This window comes from Ursus maritimus, unplaced genomic scaffold, assembly GCF_017311325.1.
Source record: "Ursus maritimus isolate PB19 unplaced genomic scaffold, ASM1731132v1 scaffold_25, whole genome shotgun sequence".
NCBI classification, from domain to species: Eukaryota; Metazoa; Chordata; class Mammalia; order Carnivora; family Ursidae; genus Ursus; species Ursus maritimus.
This window is the reverse complement of record NW_024425008.1, coordinates 13869381-13895058: the sequence shown is the minus strand read 5'-3', so window position 1 is coordinate 13895058 and position 25678 is coordinate 13869381. Positions and strand designations below refer to the sequence as shown.

At 34.8% G+C, this 25678-nt stretch overlaps 1 protein-coding gene across 4 annotated transcripts in view; it reads right to left on the bottom strand.

Annotated features, from left to right (window-relative positions):
• Nucleotides 1–25678, bottom strand: part of EML5 (EMAP like 5) — a 168077-nt gene that overhangs the window by 125672 nt on the left and 16727 nt on the right. For all 4 annotated transcript variants that reach the window (XM_040641561.1, XM_040641560.1, XM_040641559.1 and 1 more), the window contains exons 2-5: nt 14416–14575; nt 5345–5443; nt 3454–3522; nt 577–762 (exon numbers count right to left, since the gene is read on the bottom strand). In XM_040641561.1, the coding sequence (XP_040497495.1) occupies nt 577–762; nt 3454–3522; nt 5345–5443; nt 14416–14575 (514 nt within the window). The remainder of the gene's footprint in view (nt 1–576; nt 763–3453; nt 3523–5344; nt 5444–14415; nt 14576–25678) is intronic.

The window sequence follows — 25678 nt, the reverse complement described above, 5'->3', positions numbered from 1 at the left end:
GTTCCTTTCTCTATGTAAGGAACCCAACTACTGAAAACCCCTAATCAAAAAAAACAAAAACAAAAAAACCACAAGGTTTTAACAACAGATTTTTCCCCATGATTTGTTAACTTTTTTATATGAAAATTTCATTAATTACAAAAATTAAATTCCTTTGCCACTCACTTAATGAAAAAATGATATTAAAATTTAAAAGGTATATTTTTTTCTAGAACTATCCCCAAATTTCCCACTGGCAAATCAGCCACAAGATTACTAGATTTATTCTAATGCAGTTATCTAGAATATTTTTAGGTTGAATTTATCAAGTCTTTTATCAACACTACTCTGATAAAGATACCATACCAGAGCACTGGTTTGAACAAGGTACTAATTATACTAATAAACATCCGTTTGTCCAATCGCATAATGTTTCTTCATTGAAATCTTGAAAACAGACAAGTTAATTCAGTTAGAACAGCATTTTTCAAGTAACTGAATTGACTAGAAAGTCTGCTATATTATATAATCTTTAGTTCTAGGACAAGAAGGGTAAGTAGTTATCTAAAAGTGTTTAAAATATGTAAATATACTTACAGTATGCGCTCCTTGTATTGTCCTTATAAGATTGATTCCTTTCCAAACATATATATCCCCATTAAGTGCACCAGAATATGTTAATTCATCCCTTGCACAGGCCAGGCACAAAATTGTTTGAAGGTCACCAGTCTTACCAAAGACCCCTCGTTTTGGGGTCAGAGCATTTCCACATAAACTCCAGAACTAAAAGGTACATAGTATAATCAAATTACCAAAGAATGCTTACAAAATGATGTAAAATATTTCTAATACTTTGAAGCTATATTAGAGCAGATGAAAAATTACCCAAGAAATCCCCTTATGAAACATTAGCATTCAAATGTTCACATTCTAATGTCGTCAAGAGCTATATTATAGCAGATAAGTCACTGGTTTTGATCCTTATCTAAGGACTAAGGAAGGTGAACTAGATTATTTTTTAAAATAGGCATGGAACACTACATCAAAAACTAAGGATATACTGTATGGTGACTAACATAACATAATAAAAAATTATTTAAAAAAAAAAGGCTATGCTTCCCTCCTTTGGTCTCTGAAAAAAATCTACTTGTAACTCAGGTAAGTAAAAGAATTGGTTATGCATTAGCAATGAAAATGAAGACAAGACACTATATACTAATAGGAAGGAGGACCAAACCTAACATTCAATCTTTGATGAAGATGGGGGAAAAATGTTGCTCTCATTGATATTTTCAAAGCTGAGCAATTTCTTTACTCATAAAGCTTAAAAATAAAAGAGAAACAAATTTAGAATAATTTGCTCATTTTTAGAGGAAAATGAGAAGTCAAAGACAAATCTTCATGACCAGGGTTTTTATTCTTTTATGTGGATTCAGGTAAATTTTAATAGTTTGCAGAAAGAAATAAAGAAACAAAAATGGAACAGGGCAAGGATATATAGACTAGTTCTGCATAAAGAAATTTGGCCCAGAGAGTAAATTCAACTTTATAATAAGTAAATTACCACTTAAAGTAACATAATTTATTAATACATAGAGATCTTACCTCGTCTTTCAGATCTTATTTTAAGACCTAAAGATCTTAAAACCTGAAGCCTCAAAAAACTAAAAATTATGATGCTTATCCACTCAAATAACTAATGAATGCTTTAATGAAACTTTATGATTTTTAATTCTAAAAGCTCCATGATTCCTGTGCACAAGGATAGCTAGTTCTCTTCTTTTCAGCAAATCCCTATTTCAGTCTATTATTTTCATCTAGGTGAGTGATTCTCAACTTTGGCTGCACATTAGACTCACCTGAGGGAAACGATAAAACATGGTATGCCTGGGCCCCCACCGAGATAAACTGAGACAATCTCTGGAGAGTCAAACTCAGGTATCCAAATAATTTTCATGCTCAGAGTAAATAACTACTGTTCCATAATCCCGATCAATAGCATCAAACAGAACTTTCTGTGGTGATGAAAACATTCTCTCTGAACATATACTGTCCAACAGAGCAACCACTGGATACATGTGGACCTTAAACATTTGAAATGTGACTACTGGGATAACTGAAGACATGATTAAATTTTATTTAATTTTAATTAACAATTTAAATAGCTACATGTGGCTAGTTGCTACTGTACTAGCCAAGGAAGTTCTAGATCATCTTTGGGACTTCGTATCCTCACAGGTATTGCCTGCAAAGAGATCTACCCTACTTTTTATTGACTCTACCAAAAGAAAAGAAATGTAACTCATAATAAAAATATAGCTTAGTTCAGAAAAAATAGTTTAAAACCTGAAAATGGAACTTTCAGTTTTATTTACAATATAAAACAGTAAGATCTGTTTATTAATTTGCCAATAAGTACAACGTCATCTTGTTGATCACAGATGAAAAAGACAAAAATTTCTACCTTCACGGTGCTTATATGATGTACCCAAAACCTAACATAGAGCCTTTTGCTACTGAATATTTGTTCAAAAAATATTTAATACTATTTATTATCAAATCAGTACCAGAACATCAAAACCAGAATTGCAGTGGCAGCTAAAGATGCTTTGGAGACAATGTGGATGGAAGTGAGGATAACAAAGAAAGAAGGTGAACACAGAACCTTACTTACTAGGAATTAACTGTTACAAGAAACTGTTAAATCAGATAATGGGAGAAAAACAAGTATTTCCAATCTGCACCAGGGATTTAAGAGTAACTGTAAACATAAGAATGAATATCACCACTGACCAAATGGGCTTCAAAACCTGAACTATAACTATAAAACAAAGCTCAGCTTTCATAAGCAAAATAAACTGTGGCTACCATAGGCTAAAGTCAAACCAGAGAGTAAATATAGAGAGAGGAAAAGAGAACACTTTCGTAAAGATGACCATGTGCTAAGAACTATGACATGCACTTAAATAAATACTGCCTTATTTAATCCACTATATAAGTCACAGTTTTAAGATGGGAAAAAAGCTCAACGAGGCTACATGACTCATCCTAGGTCAAACAGTGCGAAGTGTATGTGGCAAAGCCAACACTGTCCATGCAGCTTCCCACACCATCGTATCTCTGTGAAAGAAACCTCTTACTTTCCTCGGTTTCCTATGCTCACATTTTATTCTGTAAGTGAAATATGAGAAAACAAGATGAACACAGTAAAGCCTACTTCACAAGACTATAAATTCCTTTATGAATAGTGTTAGATTCATTCCCTACTCACACCTACATCTCTGACAGCGCCTCACACACAGTCATGACACAATAAATACCTGTTAGGTTGAACATCAGAATGCTAAAACATTGACATTTTAAAAATAAGTCCTGTCAAAATCCTAAGACTACCCTAAGTTGTAAATAGTGTGGTTTGTACTTAGCAGCAGAGTAAGTATACATGACGATTATGAAACAAGACCCTTCTAGTACCTTAATATGTTTTACACCACAGCTGACAAGTTTATTTGGCTGGTACAAATCCCAAGAGATATCAAATATCTGCAAACAAATCAGATTCATGGTTAAAATACTTATTTTCAGAATCATTTAAGAATCCATCCAAAAGACCAAAAACCCCAAAACCCTACCTATCATAAAATAATATTCCTCACTAAATAATCAGAATCTCACATTTCATGATCTTTTGAGAAATAAATATGTAATTATATGAACAAAAACTACTTCTTAGCCTCTATGAACTTTACAAAACAACTAGTGAAGTGAAAATTAATACCTCTATTTTTAATTAAAAAAAATATGGTCCATAAGTTATAAGAATAATTCAACAGAACTAGGGCATGAGGCAGGTACCTACATAATTTTTACAGGAGCAAGATACTGATTGGAATGTACATTTAACTTATACAGCTAGAAACACAGAACTTTAAAGTAATTGAAATAGAGTACATTTTTCTAGCTTTCTATCATACAGAACTACTTACATAAAGAATCACAATATTTATTTCACGGTATAAATTCTGTTTTTATTTTTTAGCTTTATTGCTTATGGGTCGAACAAAACTAACCTATACTTAAGTTTTGGAGATCCCGGGCTTTGCTCTTGTCTAAGATTCCCAAAACTCTAAATACATACAGACCATTTTTGTTATAAGAGCAAACAATAAAAAACCCAGATGAAATAAAATATACATTGGAATCATGCACTTTAATAATAAAAGAAATAAAAGAAAAACTAACATTTGAAAAATAATTTCATAGCAGAAAAAATTATTGTTAGTCTGTACCATGTTTCTTTGACACTCATCTGCATAATCACCTAATGATGCTTATTACCTTTAAAAATGTACAAAATTATTCTCTCCAGTGATACTAAAGAATGTATCTTATAAATTAATGTTTCACAACTCACCATGACACAGATTACATGAAAACCATATTGTGCAAGTTTAAAATACTAACCACCAAAATACTCTAAATTCTGACAGTACCATTTTTCATAATAATCAATCTATTTGCTAAATCCAAAGTGTGAAATGCTTTGATCTAAGTCAGAATACACAACTAATAAAATATACCTAACACTTTAATTATCTAAATTGTGTTTGTGAGTGTGTAACAGGCCCATTTGAGAATCTGCTAAAAAACAAGTACATTTACCAAAATGCAAATACACACAAAATTCTCTATACAACTTTTATACATTCATAGATTTCACTCCTCCCACCCCCTCCCCACAGAATTAATGACTACATCTCCTGTGCTGGTTCAGATTAGAATTTTACTACACAGAAAAAAATGAGAGATTTTTAAGGGTTTATGATAAAGTTTTTGATATATGTTTACAAAAGTAGTATGACACTTAAAAAGCTGACTATGAAGTATCTTCTATATTAATTTAAGCAGCTTAGAATAAGGAATATATTTTTAATAAGTTTCCAAAATAAAAAATGTTAGGTCTCTAAAATGTTTTTAATATAATTTCAAATTCAGACACGCACTATCATGTTTCACTTTAATTATTATACATACATAACAAACCAGTGATAAACAAAACTACACAGACCCTAGGCATGAGCTGTCCAATTTTTAAATGGAGGTCTGAATAACTTAAAATTCATCATTTTTGCTGAAGTAAACAATGGTTAAAAGCTTTATGCTAACACTACACGTATTGAGTCATATTTTTGAGTACTACAACATATATACGTTCTAAAATTTTATTAGCATTTGCAATTGTACTTTAAATTTTTAATTACATATGAGCTATCTGGCAATAACAAAGCATGGAAACATAAAATCCCCTGGCTCTCCTCTTTTTCCCATCCAATACCCAGTAGGAACCCCAAAGGGGAATACTTACTCTATCTGTGTGACCAGGGGCCATAGATAACATTTTCCCCCTCTTCCAATCCCAAACACAAACGGCATTCTTTGAATCAAGTCCAACTGAAACCAGGCGCTGAATTATATCCAAGAAGTCCACGAGGGAATAAAAAGGCAAACAAATCAAAAAGGAACCAAATTATAAATGGCAAACAAATTATACTCATGGGTATTATAAACTTACACATTAAAAGTTACAGATTTATATTCTGCATCAAAACTTACACATTTATATTATATAGACCTCACAGAGAAATGCTGGATGTATTTTATCTTAATATTCATGTACGTGTAGTTCTTCACATTAAGAAACAGAAGAGAGACTTCCATTCTAACAGTAGGACTGACAAAATACCCTAAACATCTCTCCCACTAAAAACTAAAAATGCTGGACAAAATGTAAAAACATCTTTTTAAATGCACTGCTGAGCTGTCAAGGAATTATGAAATCTGGAACAAAAACAAAGAGATTTCGGACGGGAAACCCGGAAGGTAAGAGAGCTCCCACATCCACTTTATTCTAAAGGTACCAGCTAACTCCTAAGAAGCCTGGTTTTTGTTCTATAGGCTGAACGAAAATAGGAGATAAAGTTTAGGGCCAGTCCAAGGTGTAGATTTGAACTTCAGCCTTCTGACTAAAGCAGTGAACTCCTCAGAATAAGGGAAGACAAGAAACCACCCCTTTAAAAAAAGGGAGCAGGTGGCAATGCATGAAGGGGAAGACAAACATGTGGTCATACGGCCTAACTCCACATTAATTATGAACCCCTCAAGTGGAAAATTTCAGAGTGGTCCTGAGGGTTTCAGTCTTCAAACATCTTCAACAGTGTAGCACAAATATAAATCCTATCTGGAGAACTGACACTTCCATTCATCCCTCAAAGAATTCCTACAGGTAGCAATTCAATAAACATAAAAATAAACAAACACCCCAACCACCAAAACCATGGGAAATAAGGGACCATGAGTAAGAATCAGCAAGTCAAGACAAACAGCAAAATCAGTCCTAGAAAACATGAGACACTGGAATTATGAGGTGAAGAGAGAAATAAAATTAAGGTTTCAAAGTATCTTCATACAAGCAAAGAATAGGAGACTATAAAAAGTATTCAAGCAGATCTGAAGAAGCAAATGGAATTTCTAGAAATGAAAAGTAAATGAAATTTAAAACAGAGTGGAAGAGTTAAATAGGTAATTAGAGGGAAATGAAGGTACAGAGTTAAGAAGAGGAGACAGTGAGATGGAAAGTGTGAGAGGGGTTAAGAAACACAAAAGACGGACTTCTAGCCATGAAGGAGTATCAGGGTCTGAGCTTGCCCCCACCATAAACAACTAGAAAACTATAAAATCTACAAAACAAATGCTTTCAGACATTCATAACAGGAAGTGAAGCACTGTGATCCCTGAAAGAGGGAGAAACAAACAAGGTGAGACCTGCACTTGCCCCAGCCTTCACCTAGGAGACAATTTGCAGATTATAGCACAGAAAGGTAGAATCCAAACAGAGCCCAGCAGACTTGCTGATTTGAGAAGACAGTCTGGAGTTCAGAGAGGTCAAGATGGCTAGAATTTGCAGAATAGAGAAAGAGCCCCAGAAAATTTGTTTATGGGTCCCCTTGAGAAGACCAATCTTCGCATGGATAGGGTGAAATCCATGAGGCCATGCAAAGAACAAATTCGGGGCGGGGGAGAAGCAATTACTGGGGAGCTAAAGCCAAAAAATTCCCAGAGATCACAAAGGGTCAGGATCCCTTGAGTTCCCAATAACCAGAATGTAGATATCTCTTTGAATTCACTAGATATTCAGTGGGGATCCCAGAAGAGTCACAACTTAGTGGTGAAATTAAACCAATAGTGCTAGAGGAAGAGCTACTCTAGTCCTGTCCCCCAAAAGCTGAAAGCAAGCTTTCACGAGGATCAAACTGATCCACAAGGAACTTAACTACCTGCCAGAACAATGTCCAAAATATTTTAAAGGAATACAACAAAATCTAGAATTCAGAATGTAACACAATGTCCAGCATCCAATAAAACAAATTACGGGACATGTGAACAAAGAGAAAAATGTGATGAACAACCAAGAGAAAAATCAGTTAATAGAAACAGACCTAAGAATCACAGAAATGATTAAAATTGAGACATTAGCTATTAAAATGAAAATGTTCAAGATGCTCAAGAATTATTTAAGATTTTATTTTAAGTAATCTCTACACCCAACATGGAGCTCGAAACCACAACCCTGAGATCCAGAGTCACATGCTCCACTGACTGAGCCAACCAGAAGCCCCATTCAAGAATTATTTTAAAACATACAAGGAATAAAATAAGAAACAGAAGATATAAAAGAACACATAGAACTTGTAAAAATAAATGTTAAATTATGTGAAATAAAAATTCATGCCATAGATTAACAGCAGCTTGGAGCATTAAGAAAAGATAAATGAACTTGAAGACATAGCAACAAAAACTACCCAAAATAAAGCATAGAAAGAAGGGGAAAAAAATTAATAGTGCCTTGGCTAACTTTAGAAAAACGTCAAGTGGTCTAACATATAAGTCACTGTAGCTCCACAAGGAGAAGATGGAGGAAAAGAAAAAATAAAACTGAAGAAATAATGGCTAAAATTTTCTAAATGTGATGAAGCCCATAAACCCAGAAATCTAAGAAGCTCAATAAACTCCCAGCAGAAATAATCACACACACTGGAAAACATACATCAACACAAATGGTAATCAAATTGTCAAAACCAGTGGTAAAGAGAAAAATCTTAGAAACGGCCAGAAAAAAAGACAATTTGGGTAGAGAGGATCAGAGATTTAAAAATTATCCTAGACCTCATCTGAAGCTATGCAAATCAAATGACAACAAATAACCTCTTTAAAATGCTGAGGGGGTGTGCCTGGGTGACTCAGTCCATTAAGCTTTGGACTCTTGATTTTGGCTCAGGTCATGGTCTCAGGGTCATGGGACTGAGCCTACAGTGGGCTCAGTGCGGAGTCTGTTGTCCCTCTCTCTCTGGTCCTCCCCCGCTCGCACTTTCCAATCTCTCTCTCTCTAATAAATACATACAATTTTTAAAATGCTGAGGGGAAAAAGGTAACATTGAATAGTATACCTAGCAAAATTATCTTGGGAAAATTGGGTCAAATAGTCTTTTTCAAGTAAACAGAATGTGAGAAAATAGGCCATCAACAAACCTGCACTAGAAGATATGATAATGGAAATTTCTTCAGGCAGACAGAAATGATACACATGTGAATGAAGAACGCCCAAATGGTAAATATGTAAATAAGACTTTTGTTTTTAATTTTTTAAAAAACTGTTTAAAGCAAGAATAACAGTTATGAAATTTACAAAGTATGCATAAGTAAAATGAATAACAATAGCACAGTAAACAGGAGAAACAGAATACATATATTTTTCCACATCCTTTCCAAGTGCATATGAGTTTCATAAAGATCACAAAATAAGCCCAAATTAAAAAAATTAAAATATAGATTATGCTGTCTGACAAAAACAGATATTAGAATAACAGGAAGTTGTACAGAAAATCCTCCAAATGGGTGGAAATTAATAATACACTTCTAAGTAACTGAAGGGCTGAAGAAGAAATCATAAGGATCAGCCCACAACACATAATTTGAAAAGCACTGGTTTAGAAGCAGGGGTCAGCAAACTATAACCCTCAGGCCAAATCTTGCCTACACCCTGTTTTTGTAAATAAAATTATATTGGAGCACAGCCATACCCATTCTTTTACAAGTTGTCTATGACTGTTTTCCCACCACAATGCAGAGCTGAGTAGTTGAGCCAGAGACCATATGGTCTACAGAGCTGAAATATTTCCAATCTGACTGTTACAGAAAGTTTACTAATCTCTGATTTAAAGCATAGATGCTGGTACCAGACTGCCTAGGTTTGAACACTAGCTCCATTTCTCACTAACTGGATTACTTTCAGCAGTTATGCAGCCTCTCTGTACCTTAGTTTTCTCTATTAAGTGGGGATAATAAGTGTTTCATAGGGTTAACATGAGAATTAATATACATTTTTATAAGAGAGTTACTATATGATTAATGTTATATAAATGTTTGCTATCATCATTATTAATTTACCATAACATTAATTAGCTTTAAGAACCCATGCCCTCAGGGCATCTGGGCAGCTCAGTCAGTTGAGTGTCTAACTTTTGGTTTCGGCTCAGGTCACGATCTCATGGGTTGTAAGATTGAGCCATGAGTTGGGGCGGGGGGGGGGCGTCCGTGCTTAGCAGGGAGTCAGCTTGAAGATTATCTCCCTCTGCCCCTCCCCCCACTCATACACAGGCATGCATGGGTGCACTCGCCTGCACACGCTCTCTAATAATTAAATCTTTTAAAAAAATGAAATAACCTATGCTCTCTTCCTGTCCAAATGAGAAATGCCATTTGGTACCCAGTTAGAAACAGATTTCTGCAAAGTAGAATTACTATTTAAACCCTCAAATGGGTGGAATGAATGGCTCCCTTAAAAAGATACAGTATACAGTCTGTTTTGGCTCTCCATCATATCATGCTGGCAGAAATCTCAAGGGAACAAGAGGAGAGGATTTGCTTTCTTGAGTCTTTAATAGTTGGGAACTATAGGGTATCGTTAAGTACCTAGCTAAAAGAGATCTTTACCTACTGTGTAGAGATTAAAATTTCACAAGACAAGAATCAAGCGAGGGACAGTTAGAGGGGCACTGTCCTTTCTCTCTGACTTGGCTCATCATACACACACAGCAAACCACAACTGGTCGAAAGCTTTAAACTCCATATATCTCCATAGAGCCTCCAAACATCCAGCTCTGTATAGGCAGTAACAAGAGAGATCTGGGAGCACTTCCCTGTAGCCCTGATAAACTTACGTAGCCAAAACCAACCTCCCTCAGCATAGGTTAAGCAACAGCAGAGAGGATAAGGTAGAAATAACCAAGCCAATACTATTTCCTCTCCTAGCTTTCTGTCATTTTTTACTTTATCATTTTTTGTCACATTTAACCCAGCCTAGGTAGGTGAGGAAGAGGATAAGCTTTTCCAGTAAAAGTAATGCTTTAGGGGCGCCTGGGTGGCTCAGTCAGTTGAGCGTCTGCCTTCAGCTCAGGTCATGATCCCAGGATCCTGGGATGGAGCTATTTGCTAAGCTCCCTGCTCAGCGAGGAGTCTGCTACCCCATCTCCACAACCCCCCCCCCCATACACGCACGTGTGCGCGCTCTCTCTCTCAAATAAATAACATTTTTTAAAGTAATGCTTTAACTGTATCTGGGAAGATTGAGGACGATTTGGGAAGAAAAGTAAGAGAAAGTGCCTTTCAGATCAAAGGACACTAAAATTAGATCATGGTGCTTTCAGGAAAAAGCCTAATTCAGGGCGGCTGAAGGGAGGAGTGCCACCTGGAAAGGGGCAGGAGACAAAGCTGGAAAGACAGGGCATAGCCCGAGAAAGAATAAACTTTGTGTTTTAATAGAGTTGGAATAAAGAGAGATTCAGTTTTAAATGTATAATATATGGTATATCTGTATGACACTCAAGGGAGGGAGTATCTGAAGTTAAGGAGAGAAGCTGGGGCCACTGTTAACTGACGTGGGCGTTAAAATCATGGCTCTAAATGATCACCTAGAGAGAATAAGTAAAAAGAAAAGAAGGCTACAGACTCCTAAAGAACACTGACATTTAAGAAGCAGACAGAAGGAAAAGCTCCTTTAAAGATAATTAAGAAGTAAAAGTCAGAGAGGGAGAAAGAAAACCATATAAAGAAGCCTCTATCCAGCTTCCCAAATTCCTCCTTGATCTTAGTCCTGAACAAAATTTTGGTTGTGCCCATTAATTGAATTGGAAGTATTTATTAAAAAGTTCTAGCACATTAAATACTCAAATAAGAAAAATATCCTAATAGACACAACTAGATGATCTCATAAGTTCCTGCAACTGTGAAACATATTCAAATAAGGAACAATTACACTTAAAAGATTTTAGTGTGGGGGTCCTTGTGATCTCAGTGTTCATTACATAAGAACTAACGGTCATAATGTTACAAAGTAAAATCACAAATTTTGCAAAAGATGCAGGGCTTAGTGGAGTAAATGCTGGTAAAATCATACATAAAGCCATCAGAAATTAGAATCTGGCAAAGAAATAGAAAAAAAAAAAAACCTCAAGAAGAATACTTTAGGCACCTGAGATATGTCCTGATATCAAGAGATTGCTGAAAGGCACTTGAAAAAACCAGTGAACTCCCCTAATATTTTTGCAAAAATTACTCTCTTCATAATCATGTGCCAAAAGTCAAAGGTAAACTAAAGCATTTTATCTTGTACCATCATGTAACTGACAAAATTAGGTTAAAAAATTAACACTAGGGATGCCTGGGTGGCTCAGTCATTAAGCATCTGCGTTGGGCTCAGGTCATGATCCCAGGGTCCTGGGATTGAGCCCTGCTACACAGGGCTCCCTGCTCAGTGGGAAGCCTGTTTCTCCCTCTCCCACTCCCCTTGCTTGTGTTCCTCTCTCTCAAATAAATAAATCTTTAAAAAAATAAAATTAACACTATTCTTATTTATTCTGTGAATCACCAGAGCTATAAATATAGCTTAGATTTTAATATGAAAAATGTTTTTATAATGTATTATATTTTTTTTTTTTTTAAAGATTTTATTTATTTATTTGACAGAGAGAGAGACAGCCAGCGAGAGAGGGAACACAAGTAGGGGCAGTGGGAGAGAATGAAGCAGGCTCCGAGCGGAGGAGCCTGATGGGGGGCTCGATCCCAGAACGCCGGGATCACGCCCTGAGCCGAAGGCAGACACTTAACAACTGAGCCACCCAGGCGCCCCTGTATTGTATTTTCAAGACAAAGTACCACTCAAATTCCCCTTCTTCCCACTAAGAAATCTGAATCCCTGTTTGATATGCATTTATATAAGTAGACTTTTCAGGTCCTAATTATTCACAATAAGGCAGACTTCTGGTATTAGAGTGGATATTCAGTCCATTTAGAAGAAAGCCTCTGGGAAAATAACATTCAGCATTACTACCAACAGGGAACTCATTCATTGGATAAATCTTAACAGAGCACTTATAGTTTCAAATCTAACAGAAAATGCAAAAATCATAAAATATTTCCTAGTTGATATCTCATAACAGTTTATAGATTAGTGAATAGATAAGTTCTCAAATATATTTAACTAAAGCATTTTCTCATTAATTTCAGAGATACTCTTCTTAACTTAATCTTCAATTTGCAGTAGTTCCTTATAAGCTTTAACTATATTTAAGATGGATGAATTCCTTGTGAAATATAAATCACTACCTCCTAAGTTCCATGTTTGGGAGGCAGGAGAGTACTGTGGTTAAAAAATATGAGCTTTTGGAGTGTGACTGACCTGGGTTTCCGCTCTGGCTCCATTTACTAGCTGTGTAACCTGGGGCAAGTTATTTAACCTCTCTAAGTCTCAGTTTCTTTATCTGTAAAATAGAGATAATAATAGTATCTATTTCATAGGGTTGTTGTGAGGATTAAGTAAGATAAGGTAGGCTTAGCACAATGCTTGGTACTTAGTATGTGCTCAATAACTTTTAGCTGTTATGTTTTTTATAAGCTTCAATTTTTAAGTAACACATTTTCATGAAGATCTGTGATAATAAAATACATGTACCCAAGGCTTTCCTTATAAGTCGTTTAAAATAAGCAAAATTAGAGGCCTTCAACTAGGAAAAGCTATGGGCGTGACTTTTCCTTGCATATATTAAAGAAATTCCTCAACAATGCAATATATTACATTTAGAAGAGCAATTTCAAAATTAGGAAGAAAACATCTATGTTTAAAGTATACAGATGCTTATTATAGTTAATACATCTTGGACTTCATAACACTTTTGGTAAATGATTTAAAAAAACTGGAGCTTTGTTTCATAAAATTTAATCTCCTACGAGGTAGGTAAGGGTATTATACTCTTCCTTTAAAAGAAAATTGATATGAGGACAATAGGGACTTGAAAAACAACAGCAAAAATGGGACAAGAATTAAGGTTCTATAATTGCCAATCACTGCTACATAGTGATATTAAACCTAGAAGCACATTCTTCCCCCAAATGAAAGGTTCCAGTTAAGTCTTTAAAGAGCTCTTACCAGACTCTTAACAGAAAGTGATATTAATCTATGCTACTCAAAAAAGCTACTCCCCAGTTATAAATAAAACATCTTCTAATTTTCAAGAGAACAGAACACAATGTAATGTTTTTGTAAAATATCAATCTATAAAATTAATTTTATGAACTGAAAAGCAGGTAACTAAAATTTTTCTAAAAATTAAAATGATTTTTAAAGTCTAATTTTAACATGAAAATTTAAAGACTATAAATTAACCACATCTGTAAAATTCAACTTCTTACTACTTCTTAAATATGTTTAGGTATAACAAGTTCCATGAAAGCACCATGAAAAAGTTCTTGGCATGTTTAATTTTTTTTAACAATCATTAACTAGAAGTAGATAATAATTTGGGAACTGATAAGTGGAATAATTATATCCTTTGTTTTCAACTTTGATTTTGTATAAAAATACCTCATATTATAGGAACTGCCTCTCTTTTCAATAAAAAATGTAATTTTAACAGAAACCTTTAAAATAACTGAAAACTAAAATGTATACAGCTCTACTTAGAGAAACTTAGTTTTCCTAAGATGTCTCCCATCTGTCTTATCAACATGCACTAAGTGGAAAAGAGTTATTTATATGTAAAGTTTTCTAGAACAACCAGGTAATATTCTACTGAGTCAGAATCTCTTCGGCTTTCTTAATAGTATTAATTAAAAAGTTCTTCATACATGAAATAAAGACTCCTTATTGTTCTTATTTTTCTCATATTTATTAACTATCCACCCAACCTACCTACCTCTACCCTTGAACAAACAGGTACTTTTCATCTATTGCTTTCCAATTTAACATTTATAGATTTATAATCATTTCTTATAGTACACATTTTTAAGATATAGTTTAGGAAAGGAAAAAAAAATATCACATACCTGTCCATCTAAGTCGAATGCTAAACAGGCTATACCATGTGTATGAACATCCTTTAGAACTGATATGGTCTGCACAGTGTATGAATCCCAAACGCATATATAAGGCTCTTTCCCAACTTGTCCTGTTGCTACTAATACTCGTTCCGGATGCAATGCAAGGCTGCAAAATAAACAAATAAACTGACTTAAAAATTATTATAAAAAAATTAAATTAAAAAATAAATGAAATTGCTTATAGAGCTTTTATAGTATTTGATATATGTAAACTTTATATATACCAATGCAAAAATTATGTTATCCATTTAAAATAATTTGGGTTTAAAGTAACTTCTACAAAAATCCATGCTAAGAGTTATTACTTGACTAGTACATGTATGTGAAAAGCAATTGATAATAGACTTCGTAATCTCTGTAATAAGATACCGTGTGTGTAAACTTTGCAAGAAAAGAATTGTTACAAGGGATCAACTGCACCACAGCAACAAATTAGCAGCAACCTTACCAAATGCCATTTTCTGATTTGGGATTCATCTTGTTTTTAAGCCCTCTCTCCTATTTTACTCTTTTATTGGATAATGTTAGACCAAACCTTAGTGTCCAAAAATAGTATTTAGTAGCACTCCTCCAATATTACTTTAATTACAAATCCCATTCTTAATTGAAGTAAAATTGGTATGTAACATTATATAAGTTTCAGGTATACAATATTATAATTAAATATCTGTATTCGTCTCAAAATGATCACCTCCAAAAATCTAGTTACCATCTATTACCATACATTTGAGTTCCTTCACCCATTTCGCCCACCCCTCAACCACCTACCCTTGTAGTACCACCACTACTCTTGTGGTAACCGCCAATCTGTTTTCTGTGAATGAGTTTTTTGTTTTATTTGTACTGGTTTTTTAGATTCACCTATGACTGAGATCATATTGTTTTTTACTTTCTCCTTCTAACTTAGTTCACTTAATACCTTCAAGGTCCATTCATGTTGTTGCCTCTGATTTCACTCTTTTTATGGCTGAGTAGTAGTCCATTGTGTATATATAATACCACACCTTTATCCATTCATCCACTCAGGCACATTTAGGTTGTTTCTATTTCTTAGCTATTGTAAATGATGCTGTAAGTAACAACAGGCTGCATATATCATTTTGCATTGTTTTCACATTCTTCAGATAAATGCCCAGAAGTGGAACTGCTAGATAGTATGGCAGTTCTATTGTCAACTTTTTAAGGTACAGCCATAGTGTTTTACATAGCGGATGCACTAATTTACATTCCCAGAACTTTATTTATGAAGGTTCCCGTTTCTCCACATTCTCTCCAACACTTGCTTTTTCTTGTCTTTTTGATGATAGTTAATCTACCCTTGTGAGGTGATACCTCATTGTGGTTTTGATTTGCATTTCCCTAATAATTAGTGATATTGAACATCTTTTCATGTGCCTGCTGGCCACTGATTTATCTTCTTTGGAAAAATGTATATGCATATCTTCTGCCCATTTTTTAAATCAGATTTTTTGGTTAAGTTGTATGAGTTCTTCATATATTCTGGATATTAATCCCTTGCCAAACATGTAATTTTGGCAAATATCTCCTCCCATTCAGTAGGTTGCTTTTTCCTTTTGATGGTTTCTTTCACCATGCAGAAGCTTTTTAGTTTGATGTAGTTCAATTTGTTTACTTTTGCTTTGGTTTCCCTTGGTCTTTGAAGTCAGAGCCGCAAATACACTGCAAAGACTTATGTCAAGGAGCTTACCACCTCTTTTCTTTTAGGAGTTTTATGGTTTCAGGTTTTACATTCAAGTTTTTAATCCATTTTCAGTTAATTTTTGTGTACAGTATAAGACAGTGGTCAAGTTTCATTCTTTTGCATGTGGCTGTCCAGTTTTCCCAACACCATTTATTAAGAGACTGTCCTTCCTCCATTTTATGTTCTTGGCTCCTCTGTCGTAAATTAATTGTCCATATATGGGTGGGTTTATTCCTGGACTCTCAATTCTGTTTCATTGATCTATGTGTCTGTTTTTATGCCAATACCATACTGTTTTGGTTACTATAACACAAATCACATTTCAAGAAACAGAAAAGTCACCCATAGTTCACAGAAAATAATCTGAGTCTTTAAAAAACAAGACAAAGACCTAACAGCTGGTAATGGTTTATGTACATCAGAAGGCAGGCAGTGAATATAAATTTCTCCTTCATAAATTTTTCTACAAGTAGATTTAGATTATGAGATTCATCTTTGGGAGGAAAAAAAAAAATCACTCCTGGCATCACAGTGAAGGATGAATTCAAAGTGGGAAAAGTTAGGAGCGTATTAAGACAGAATCAACTGGGGACTCCTGGATGGCTCAGCTGGTTAAGCATCTGCCTTTGGCTCAGGTCATGATCCCAGGATCCTGGGATCAAGTCCCACATCAGGCTCCTTGCTCAGCAGGGAGCCTGCTTCTCTCTCTGCCTGCTGCTCCCCGTGCTTGCTCAGTCTCTCTCTCTCTCTCTGACAAATAAATAAATACAATCTTAAAAAAAAAAAAAAAAAGAACTGATTGGATGTAGTGAGTAAGGGAAATGGAAGGATCTAAGATGACTCTAGGATTTCTGGCTTGGGCATCTGAATGGCTTAGATGGTATTCATCAAGTCAGGGGATACTAAATGAGTAATCAGTGGGAAGGAAGATAAGTGGGAATGGAAGGTTGGTTCAACATATAAAAACAAACCAATATATTATGAGAATAAAGGTCAATTCTAAAAAAAAAGAATAAAGGTTAAAAAAAAAAACCATTTTGTTCATCTCAACAGACAGAAGATGCATCTGACAAAAATCCAACCTCTTTTGTGATAAAAATACACGACAGGGGTGCCTGGGTGGCTCAGTCGTTAAGCGTCTGCCTTCAGCTCAGGGCGTGATCCCGGCGTTCTGGGATTGAGCCCCGCATCAGGCTCCTCCGCTGGGGGCCTGCTTCTTCCTCTCCCACTCCCCCTGCTTGTGTTCCCTCTCTTGCTGTCTCTCTCTCTCTCTGTCAAATAAATAAATAAATCTTTTTAAAAAAAAGGTTTAAAAAAATACACAACAAACTATGAATTATAGAGAATGTTCTCAATCTGATAAAGGGCATCTATGAAAACCTACAGCTGTTACCACATTTAATGGTGAAAGCCTGAAAGTTTCCCCTCTAAGGATAGGAGCAAGACAAGGATGTCGGCTCTTGTCACTTCCATCCAACACAGTCTGGATATTCTAGCCAGGACAATTAGGCAAGAAAAAGAAACACATGGGAGAAGTAAAACTATCTCTACTTGCAGATGACATTATCTTGTATATAGAAAATCCTAAGGAATCACAAACAATAATAAAATAAATCCCAAGTAAAGCTAATAAATGAGTTCAGCAATGTGGTAGGATACAAGATCAATATAAAGTATCAATTATATTTCTGTACACTAGCAATGAACAATCTGAAAATTACATCAAGAAAATAACTTCACTTATATTAGCATCAAAAAGAAGAAAACACTTAGGAATAAACTTTAAAAAGTACAAGACTTGTACAAAGAAAAGTACAAGACACCGTTAAACAAAATTTAAAAGATCTAAATAAATGGAAAAATATATATTCCAAGCTTGTAATATAGTTAATATGGCAATACTTCCTAAATTGATATAGAGTTAAAACCAATCCATGCCAAAATACCAGCTGCCTGCCTTGAAGACATTCACCAGGTGATTCAAAAACTGAGAATAGCTAAAACAATCTTGAGAAAGAACAAAATTGGAAGATTCACACTTCCAATTTCAAAACTTACTAATTTACTATAGGGGCGCCTGGGTGGCACAGTGGTTAAGCGTCTGCCTTCGGCTCAGGGCGTGATACCGGCGGTCTGGGATCGAGCCCCACATCAGGCTCCTCTGCTATGAGCCTGCTTCTTCCTCTCCCACTCTCCCCCTGCCTGTGTTCCCTCTCTCGCTGGCTGTCTCTATCTCTGTTGAATAAATAAATAAAATCTTAAAAAGAAAAAAAAACTAGAGTAATCAACACAGCATGGACTAGCATAACAGAGGTGCAGATCGTGAAACAAAACGGAGAGTCCAGAAATAAATCAACATATTCGTGGTCAATTGACTTTCATGAAGGATGGTGCTAAGATAATTCAAAGGAAGAAGATGGTGCTAGGACATATGAATATCCACAATACAAAACAAAGAATGTAGACCCATACCCTAAACCATATACAAAAATCTGTTCAAAATGTGAGAGCTAAAATAATAAAATTCTTAGAAGAAAATATAGGCATAAATCTTACTGACCTCAGATAAAATAAGGGTTTCTTAGGACACAAAAACAGAAGTGACAAAAGAAAAAATAAAACGGGTTTCATCAAAATTAAAAACTTTTTAAAAAAAGATTTTTATTTATTTGAGAGAGAGAGTGAGAGAGAGCCACCAAGAGAGCGCAAGCAGGGGGATCAGCAGAGGAATAGGGAGAAACCCTGCTGAGCAGAGAGTGATGCAGGGCTTGATCCCAGGACCCTGGGACCATGACCCAAGCAGAAGGCAGACACTTAACCAACTGAGCCACCCAGGTGCCTCCAAAATTAAAAACTTTTATGTTTCAAAGGACAACTATGAAAAATATGAAAACATAACACATAGAATGGGAGAACATAACTGCAAAGATTTGATAAGGGACTTATATCTATAAAATATAAAGAACTAAACAATAAAACCACAAATAATCCCATTTTTTAAATGGACAAAGGATTTGAATAAACATCTCCCCAAGCAAGACAGACAAAAAGCACATGAAAAGATGCTCAACATCACTAGCCAACAGGAAAATGCAAATCTAAATTTCAATGATATACCACTTCCATGATAAAAAAGACAGTATGGATGTGTGCGTATGTATGTGTATGTGTGTACATATATGTGTGCAAACATATATATATATACACACACACAAACACACACATATATACACACATATAATATATGTACATATAAAATATATGTATTTTATATTATATCAAGTACTAGCAAGGATATGGAGAAAACATAATTTTCAAATATTGCTGTGGGACTGTAAAATAATACAGCCCCTCTCGGGAATGGTTTGGCAATTCCTCAAAAGCTAAACATAGCATTATCATATGATCTAGTAATTCTACTCCTAAATTCCCAAGAAATGGAAACATATGTCTACACAGAACTTATACACAAATATACTGCAAAAGTTTCTTCTGCAAACATTTTTTATTTTTATGAAGTCCATTTCATCAATTTTTTTTGTTTTATAGACCATGCTTTTGCACAACCAAAGGTAATAAAGATTTGCTTTTAAGTTTCCTTCTAAAATCTTTGCAGTTTTATGTTTTACATTTAAATCTATCATCACTTTGAGTCAATTTTGTGTAAGACGTAGAGTGGGTTTTGCTTATTTTTTCAAATGGATGTCCAACTTGTTCCCGCCCCATTTATTGAAAACACTATCTTTTCTCCATTGAATTGTCCATGTACCTTTGTCAAAAATTGATTAATTTGCAACAAAATGTACCTTATAATTTTGTTCCACCAATTGATGCATCTATCGTCTCACTAATACCACATGGTCAAGTTACTATTGCTTTATAATAATCCTTAAAATTGAGTACTGTGAGTTTTCCACCTTCATTCCTTTTCAAAATTGTTCTGGATATTCCAAGTGCTTTATCTTCCCTCTAAGTTTAGAATCAGTTTGTATATCCTAAATACCCTGTTGGGACTGGGATAAGATAAACTCTATAGATCAATCTGAGAAGAACTGATATCTTTACTACATAAGCCTTCCAATCCATGAACATTACATATACTACATTTTTAAGTTGCTTTTTCAGCTTCATTTTATAGTTTTTAGTATACAAGTACTGCATAGATTTTGTTAAATTTATGCAAGATTGTTTTTTGAGTTCTTATAAATGGTAGTGTTTAAAAATTTCAGTTTCCAGTTGTTAATTACTAGGATGTAGAAATACAATTGATTTATGCATGCTGACCTTGTATCTTATAACCTTGGTAAATTCCCTTACTCGTTTTAGGAGCAGTGTGTGTGTGCTGTAGATTATTTGGAAGTTTCTATGTAGGTAATCAAATTATCTAGGAATAGAGAATATTTATTTCTTCCTTTCCTCTAAGTCTTTTTTTCCTATTTCTTGCTTTATTGCACTGGCTAGATCTTCCAGTACAATGTTGAATTAGGAGAGGAAAGAAAGGACATCCTTATCTTTTTCCTGGTCTCATGAGGAAAACATTCAGTCTCTCACCATTAAGCATAATGTTAGCTGTAGGTTTTTTATAGATGCTTGTACAGTTAAGGAAGTAGCCTTCTATTCTTAGTTTGCTACACATTTTAAAATACATGAACAGATGTTGAATTTTGTCAAATTCTTTTCCTGCATTTATTGAGATGATCATGATTTTCCTTCTTTAGTCTCTTAATACAGTGAATTGCCTTGATTAGTTTTCAAATGTTGAACTCACCCTGAACCCCTTGGTCATAGTGTTTTATTCTATTGATGGATTTTATTTGATTAGTTTACTGAGAATTTTTACATCTATGTTAATGAGGAATAGTGGTCTGTAATTTCCTTTTCTTCTAATGTCTTTGTCTGGACTTCATATTAAAGTAATGCCAGTCTCATAAAATGAGTTGGAAGCATTCTCTCCTCATCTATTGTCAATAAGAGCTGTGTGGAATTGGTATTATTCCCTCTTTAAATGTCTGGCAGAGTTACCAGTGAAACCATTTGTACCTGGGGCTTTCTTTTTTGAAAAGTTTCAAACTACAAATCCAATTACTTTAACAGATGTAGGGTTATTCGCGTTATCTATTCTTCTTGGTAAGTTATGATAGCTTGAATCTTTCAAAGGAATAGTCCATTTCATCTAAGTTGTCATATATCTCTATGTATAGTTGTTCATAGTATTCCCTTCTTATCCTTTTAATGTCTTTAGGTCTGCAGTGATAGCTTGATGAACTTTGGTAATTTCCATCTTCTTTTTGTTCTTGGTAGTCTAGCTGGAAATTCATCAATTTAATCAGTCTCTTTTAAAAAAATAGCTTTTGGGGGCTTATGGGTGGCTTAGTTGGGTTAAGCAGATTCTTGATCTCAGCTCAGGTCTAGATCTCAGGATCAGGAGTTCAAGCCCCGTGTTGAAAAAAACAAAAACGAAAACAAAAACACACAACTAGCTTTTGGTTTGATTTTTCCTTATTGTTTTGCTGTTTTCATTGATTTCTGCTTTTTATTATTCCTTCTGTTTGCTTTTGAGTTTAGTTTGCTCTTCTTTTTCTAGATTTAAAAGTGGAATCTCAGATTACTGATCTTCAACCTTTTAACACTGTAAATTTCTCTTGAAACAATGCTGTAGCTGATTTTCACACATTTTGATATGTTTTCATTTTCATCCACTTTAAAATATTTTGATTTCCCTGTTTTCTTTGTATTAATGATTTTTATTTCATTATGTTTAAAGAATATATTTTGCATGACTTCAATTTTTTTACGTTTATTGAGGTTTGTTTTATAGGATATGACCTATACTGTTGGTAAAAGTTCCAAAGGCATGTGAAAAGAATGTATATTCTGTTATTATTGACCCATGCTGTTTGCTACGCCATAAGTAATAAAATTCTTTACCTCTGACCCAGGAACTTAATGACTGCACTGACATCCAAGAAATAATAAAAGTCTAACATTTGTAAAAAGAGTGAAAATATATTCCAGATTGTTTCCTATGCTGCTATGACATACCACAAGCTGAGCATCTTGACACAACACAAATTTATCATCTAAAGTTCTGCAGGGCAGAAATCCAGTTAGAGCTAGGTTCTCTGCTTCAGAGTCTCACCAGGCCAAAATCAAGGTATCAACACAGTTTCATTTCTTTCTGGAGTCTCTGAGGATGAATCAGCTTCCAAGTTCATTCAGAATGTTGACTGAATTCGATTCCCTGTCGTAAAAGGACTAAGGCCTTTGTTTTCCTGCTGACTGTCAGCTGAGAACTTCAACTTCCCTAAGGCTGCCCGCATTTTTCATTATATTGCCACCTGCATCTTCAAACCAGCAATGACACAATGAGTTCCTTCTTAAGTTTGGACTCTGACTTCTGATTCCAGCTGGAGAAAGTTATCTATTTTTAAGGGTTCATATGATTAAATTAGGCCCATCTGGGAAATTCAGGACACTCTCTTAATGTCCATACCTTAATTATATCTTCAAAATCATGTTTGGCATTTAACAACATATTCACAAATTCCATGGATTAGCGAGTGGATATCTTTGTGGTGGGGGTGCAGGAGGCACAATCTGGCTACCACACACTCAGATATGGAATTCTTCCATTTTTGTATTTTTCAGTTCTAAATGTTCCATTTTTCTACAGCTTCTACTTCTTTGCTAAGAACTTGCAACATTTCATTTGTTTCAAAAGCATTCCCCTTTACTTCATGACACATAGTTAAAACAACTGCTCTAAATTCTTTGATAATTCCAACATTTACATCATCTTGGGGCTGATGACTGTTGTCTTTTGTAAGTTAAGATTTTTCTAATTCTTTGTGTGATAATTTTGGATTATGTCTGGACATTTTGAATATTGTGTTATAAACTCTGGGCCCTGTTAAAATCCTCTAGAGAATGATTTTTTTGTTTTTTGTGCTTCATCAGGCAAGCAATCCAGTTAAGTTCAGGGTTCATGTCACAATTCTCCTTCTGCAATTCCATGTTAGAATTTTTTAAGCCTTTTTAGTAGTACCACATGTACACACCACAGGGGCCAATCTGAAATCTGGATGCTTGTAACTCAGTTCTCAAAGCCTTCAGTATGCTGTTTCAAATTAGTTTCAACCACATGCAGTGTAAGAGTGAGTTTGGAACATCAACTATAACACTTTAAGATCCTCTTCTTTAGCTCCCTGCTCTCTATAAATTCTCCAACTCCCAGGGTTCTTCTTCATCGTACTATAACTAGAAGTCCAGAGTATGAGGCTCTGTACATTGTCATGCACTTCCTACAACTGGGTCTGACTCTGGGTAAAAAGCACTTGGCCTATGTTTAATTGGTTTGTTATCATATTCGTGCATTGTAAGAGTTCTTGATATATTCTGGATACAATTCTTCTCTCAAATGTTTGTTTTGTAAATGTGTTTCCCAGTTTGTGGACTTTCATTTTCTTAGTGGTATCTTTTAAAGAGCAAAAGATTTTAATTTTTTAAAGAAACTTTTTATTTTGGACTAATTTTAGAGCCATAAAAAAAGTTGCAAAAATTGTACAAACAGTTCTCTTTTATTCCTCACCCCACTGTCCTAATATAAACATCTTATATAACCTCGGTACAATGACCGGGAAGAGGAAATTAACATTAGTACTATACCACCCTCTAAACTTCTTATTCAAAATTCACCAGTTTTCTCACTAAGGTTTTTTTTTTCTGTTTCAGGATCCTAACCAGGATCCCAGGCTGCATTTAGTTGTTATTTCTCATTAGCAACTTCAGTCTCTGTAACAGTTCCTTTGATTTTCTCTGTCTCTCATGATGGTCACTTTCGAAGAGTACCAATCAATTATTTTGTAAACTGTCCCTCAATTTGGACTTGTAACATGCTTTCCCATGACTGGAGTGAAATTATGCAATTTTTGGCAAGTATACCACAAAATTTTTATTTGTTCTTCTTAGTGCATCGTATCAAGGAGTTCATCAATTAAGGATGTCACTATGCATTATTACTGATGATGTTTACCTCAATTCCTTGGATAAACTGGTGCTTGCAGGGCTTCTTCACTGCAAAGTTAACTACAAAGTTTCTCTTTGTCCTCAGTTCCTATTTTAGGAGAAATGCTTTGAGCCTATGCAAATCCTGTCTCTCCTCAAACTTTCATTAATTTTAGCATTTTATCTAGACCTTGCCTGAAACAGTTAGTACTATACTAGTTGACTTATGTTATCCTCTTATTTCCCTCTTTTCTCTTACATTTATTAATTCTACCATACGGAAGAAATATATTTTAAAAATTTTTTAAAAGATTTTACTTATTTATCTGGGGGGTAGGGAGGAGAAAACGAGCAACTGAGGGGCAGACGGAGAAACAGGAGAAACAGATTCACCACTGAACCCAGAGCCCGACAAGGGGCTCGATCCCAGGACCCCAGGATCATGACCTGAGCTGAAGGCAGACGCTTAACTGAGTCACTCAGGCACCCCTGTGTTTTTAAAATTTTTAAAAAATTTTTGAGTATAGTTGACACACAATTTTACATTAGTTTCAAGTGTACAAGATAGTTTTCAACTTCTCTATATGTTATGCTATGCTTACAAGTGCAGCTACCATCTGTCACCATACAACACTATTACAATATCATTGACTACACTCCCTATGCTGTGTCTTTTATTCCCATGACTTATTCAGTTCATAACTGCAAACCTGCATTCCTCATTCCCTCTCACCTATTTTGCCCATCCCTCTACCTGTTTTCCCTCTGGCAAATATCGGTTTGTTCTTGTATTTTTAGATGATTCTGCTTTCTGTTCATCTGTTTTTAAGATTCCACATATATATGAAGTCATATGGTATTTGTCTTATTTCACCCTCTACGTCCATCCACGTTGTTGCAAATGCTAAGATCTCATCCTTTTTTTATGGATGTGTAATATTCCTGTGTGTGTGTGTGGGGGGGGGAATACACATCTTCCTTATTCATTCATTCATTCATCTACTGATGGACACTTAAGTCACTTTTATACTGGCTATTATAAATAATGCTGCAATAAACACAGGGTTTCATATATCTTTTAGAATTAGTGTTTTTGTTTTCTTTGGATAAATACCTATTAGGAATTATTGGATCATATGGTATTTCTATTTTTAATTTTTTGAGGAACTTCTATACTATTTCCACAGTGGCTGTACTAATTTATATTCCCACCAAAAGTGCACAACGGTTCCTTTTTCTCCACATCCTCACCAACACTTGTTATTTCTTGTCTTTTTAATTTTAGCCATAGGAAGAACTATCTTTTCTCTCTTAGTTAATCCATTGTTTATATCAGTTGAATTCACAGATATTTTAATTCAAGGGTCAATACCAAACTTTTTCTGTGAAGTGACAGTAAACACTTTGGGCTCTGCATGCCATACAACCTCTATTACACCTACTCAACTCTGCTGTTAAAATGTCCAATCAGTCACTGACAATATATAAGCCACGCATTCTCAT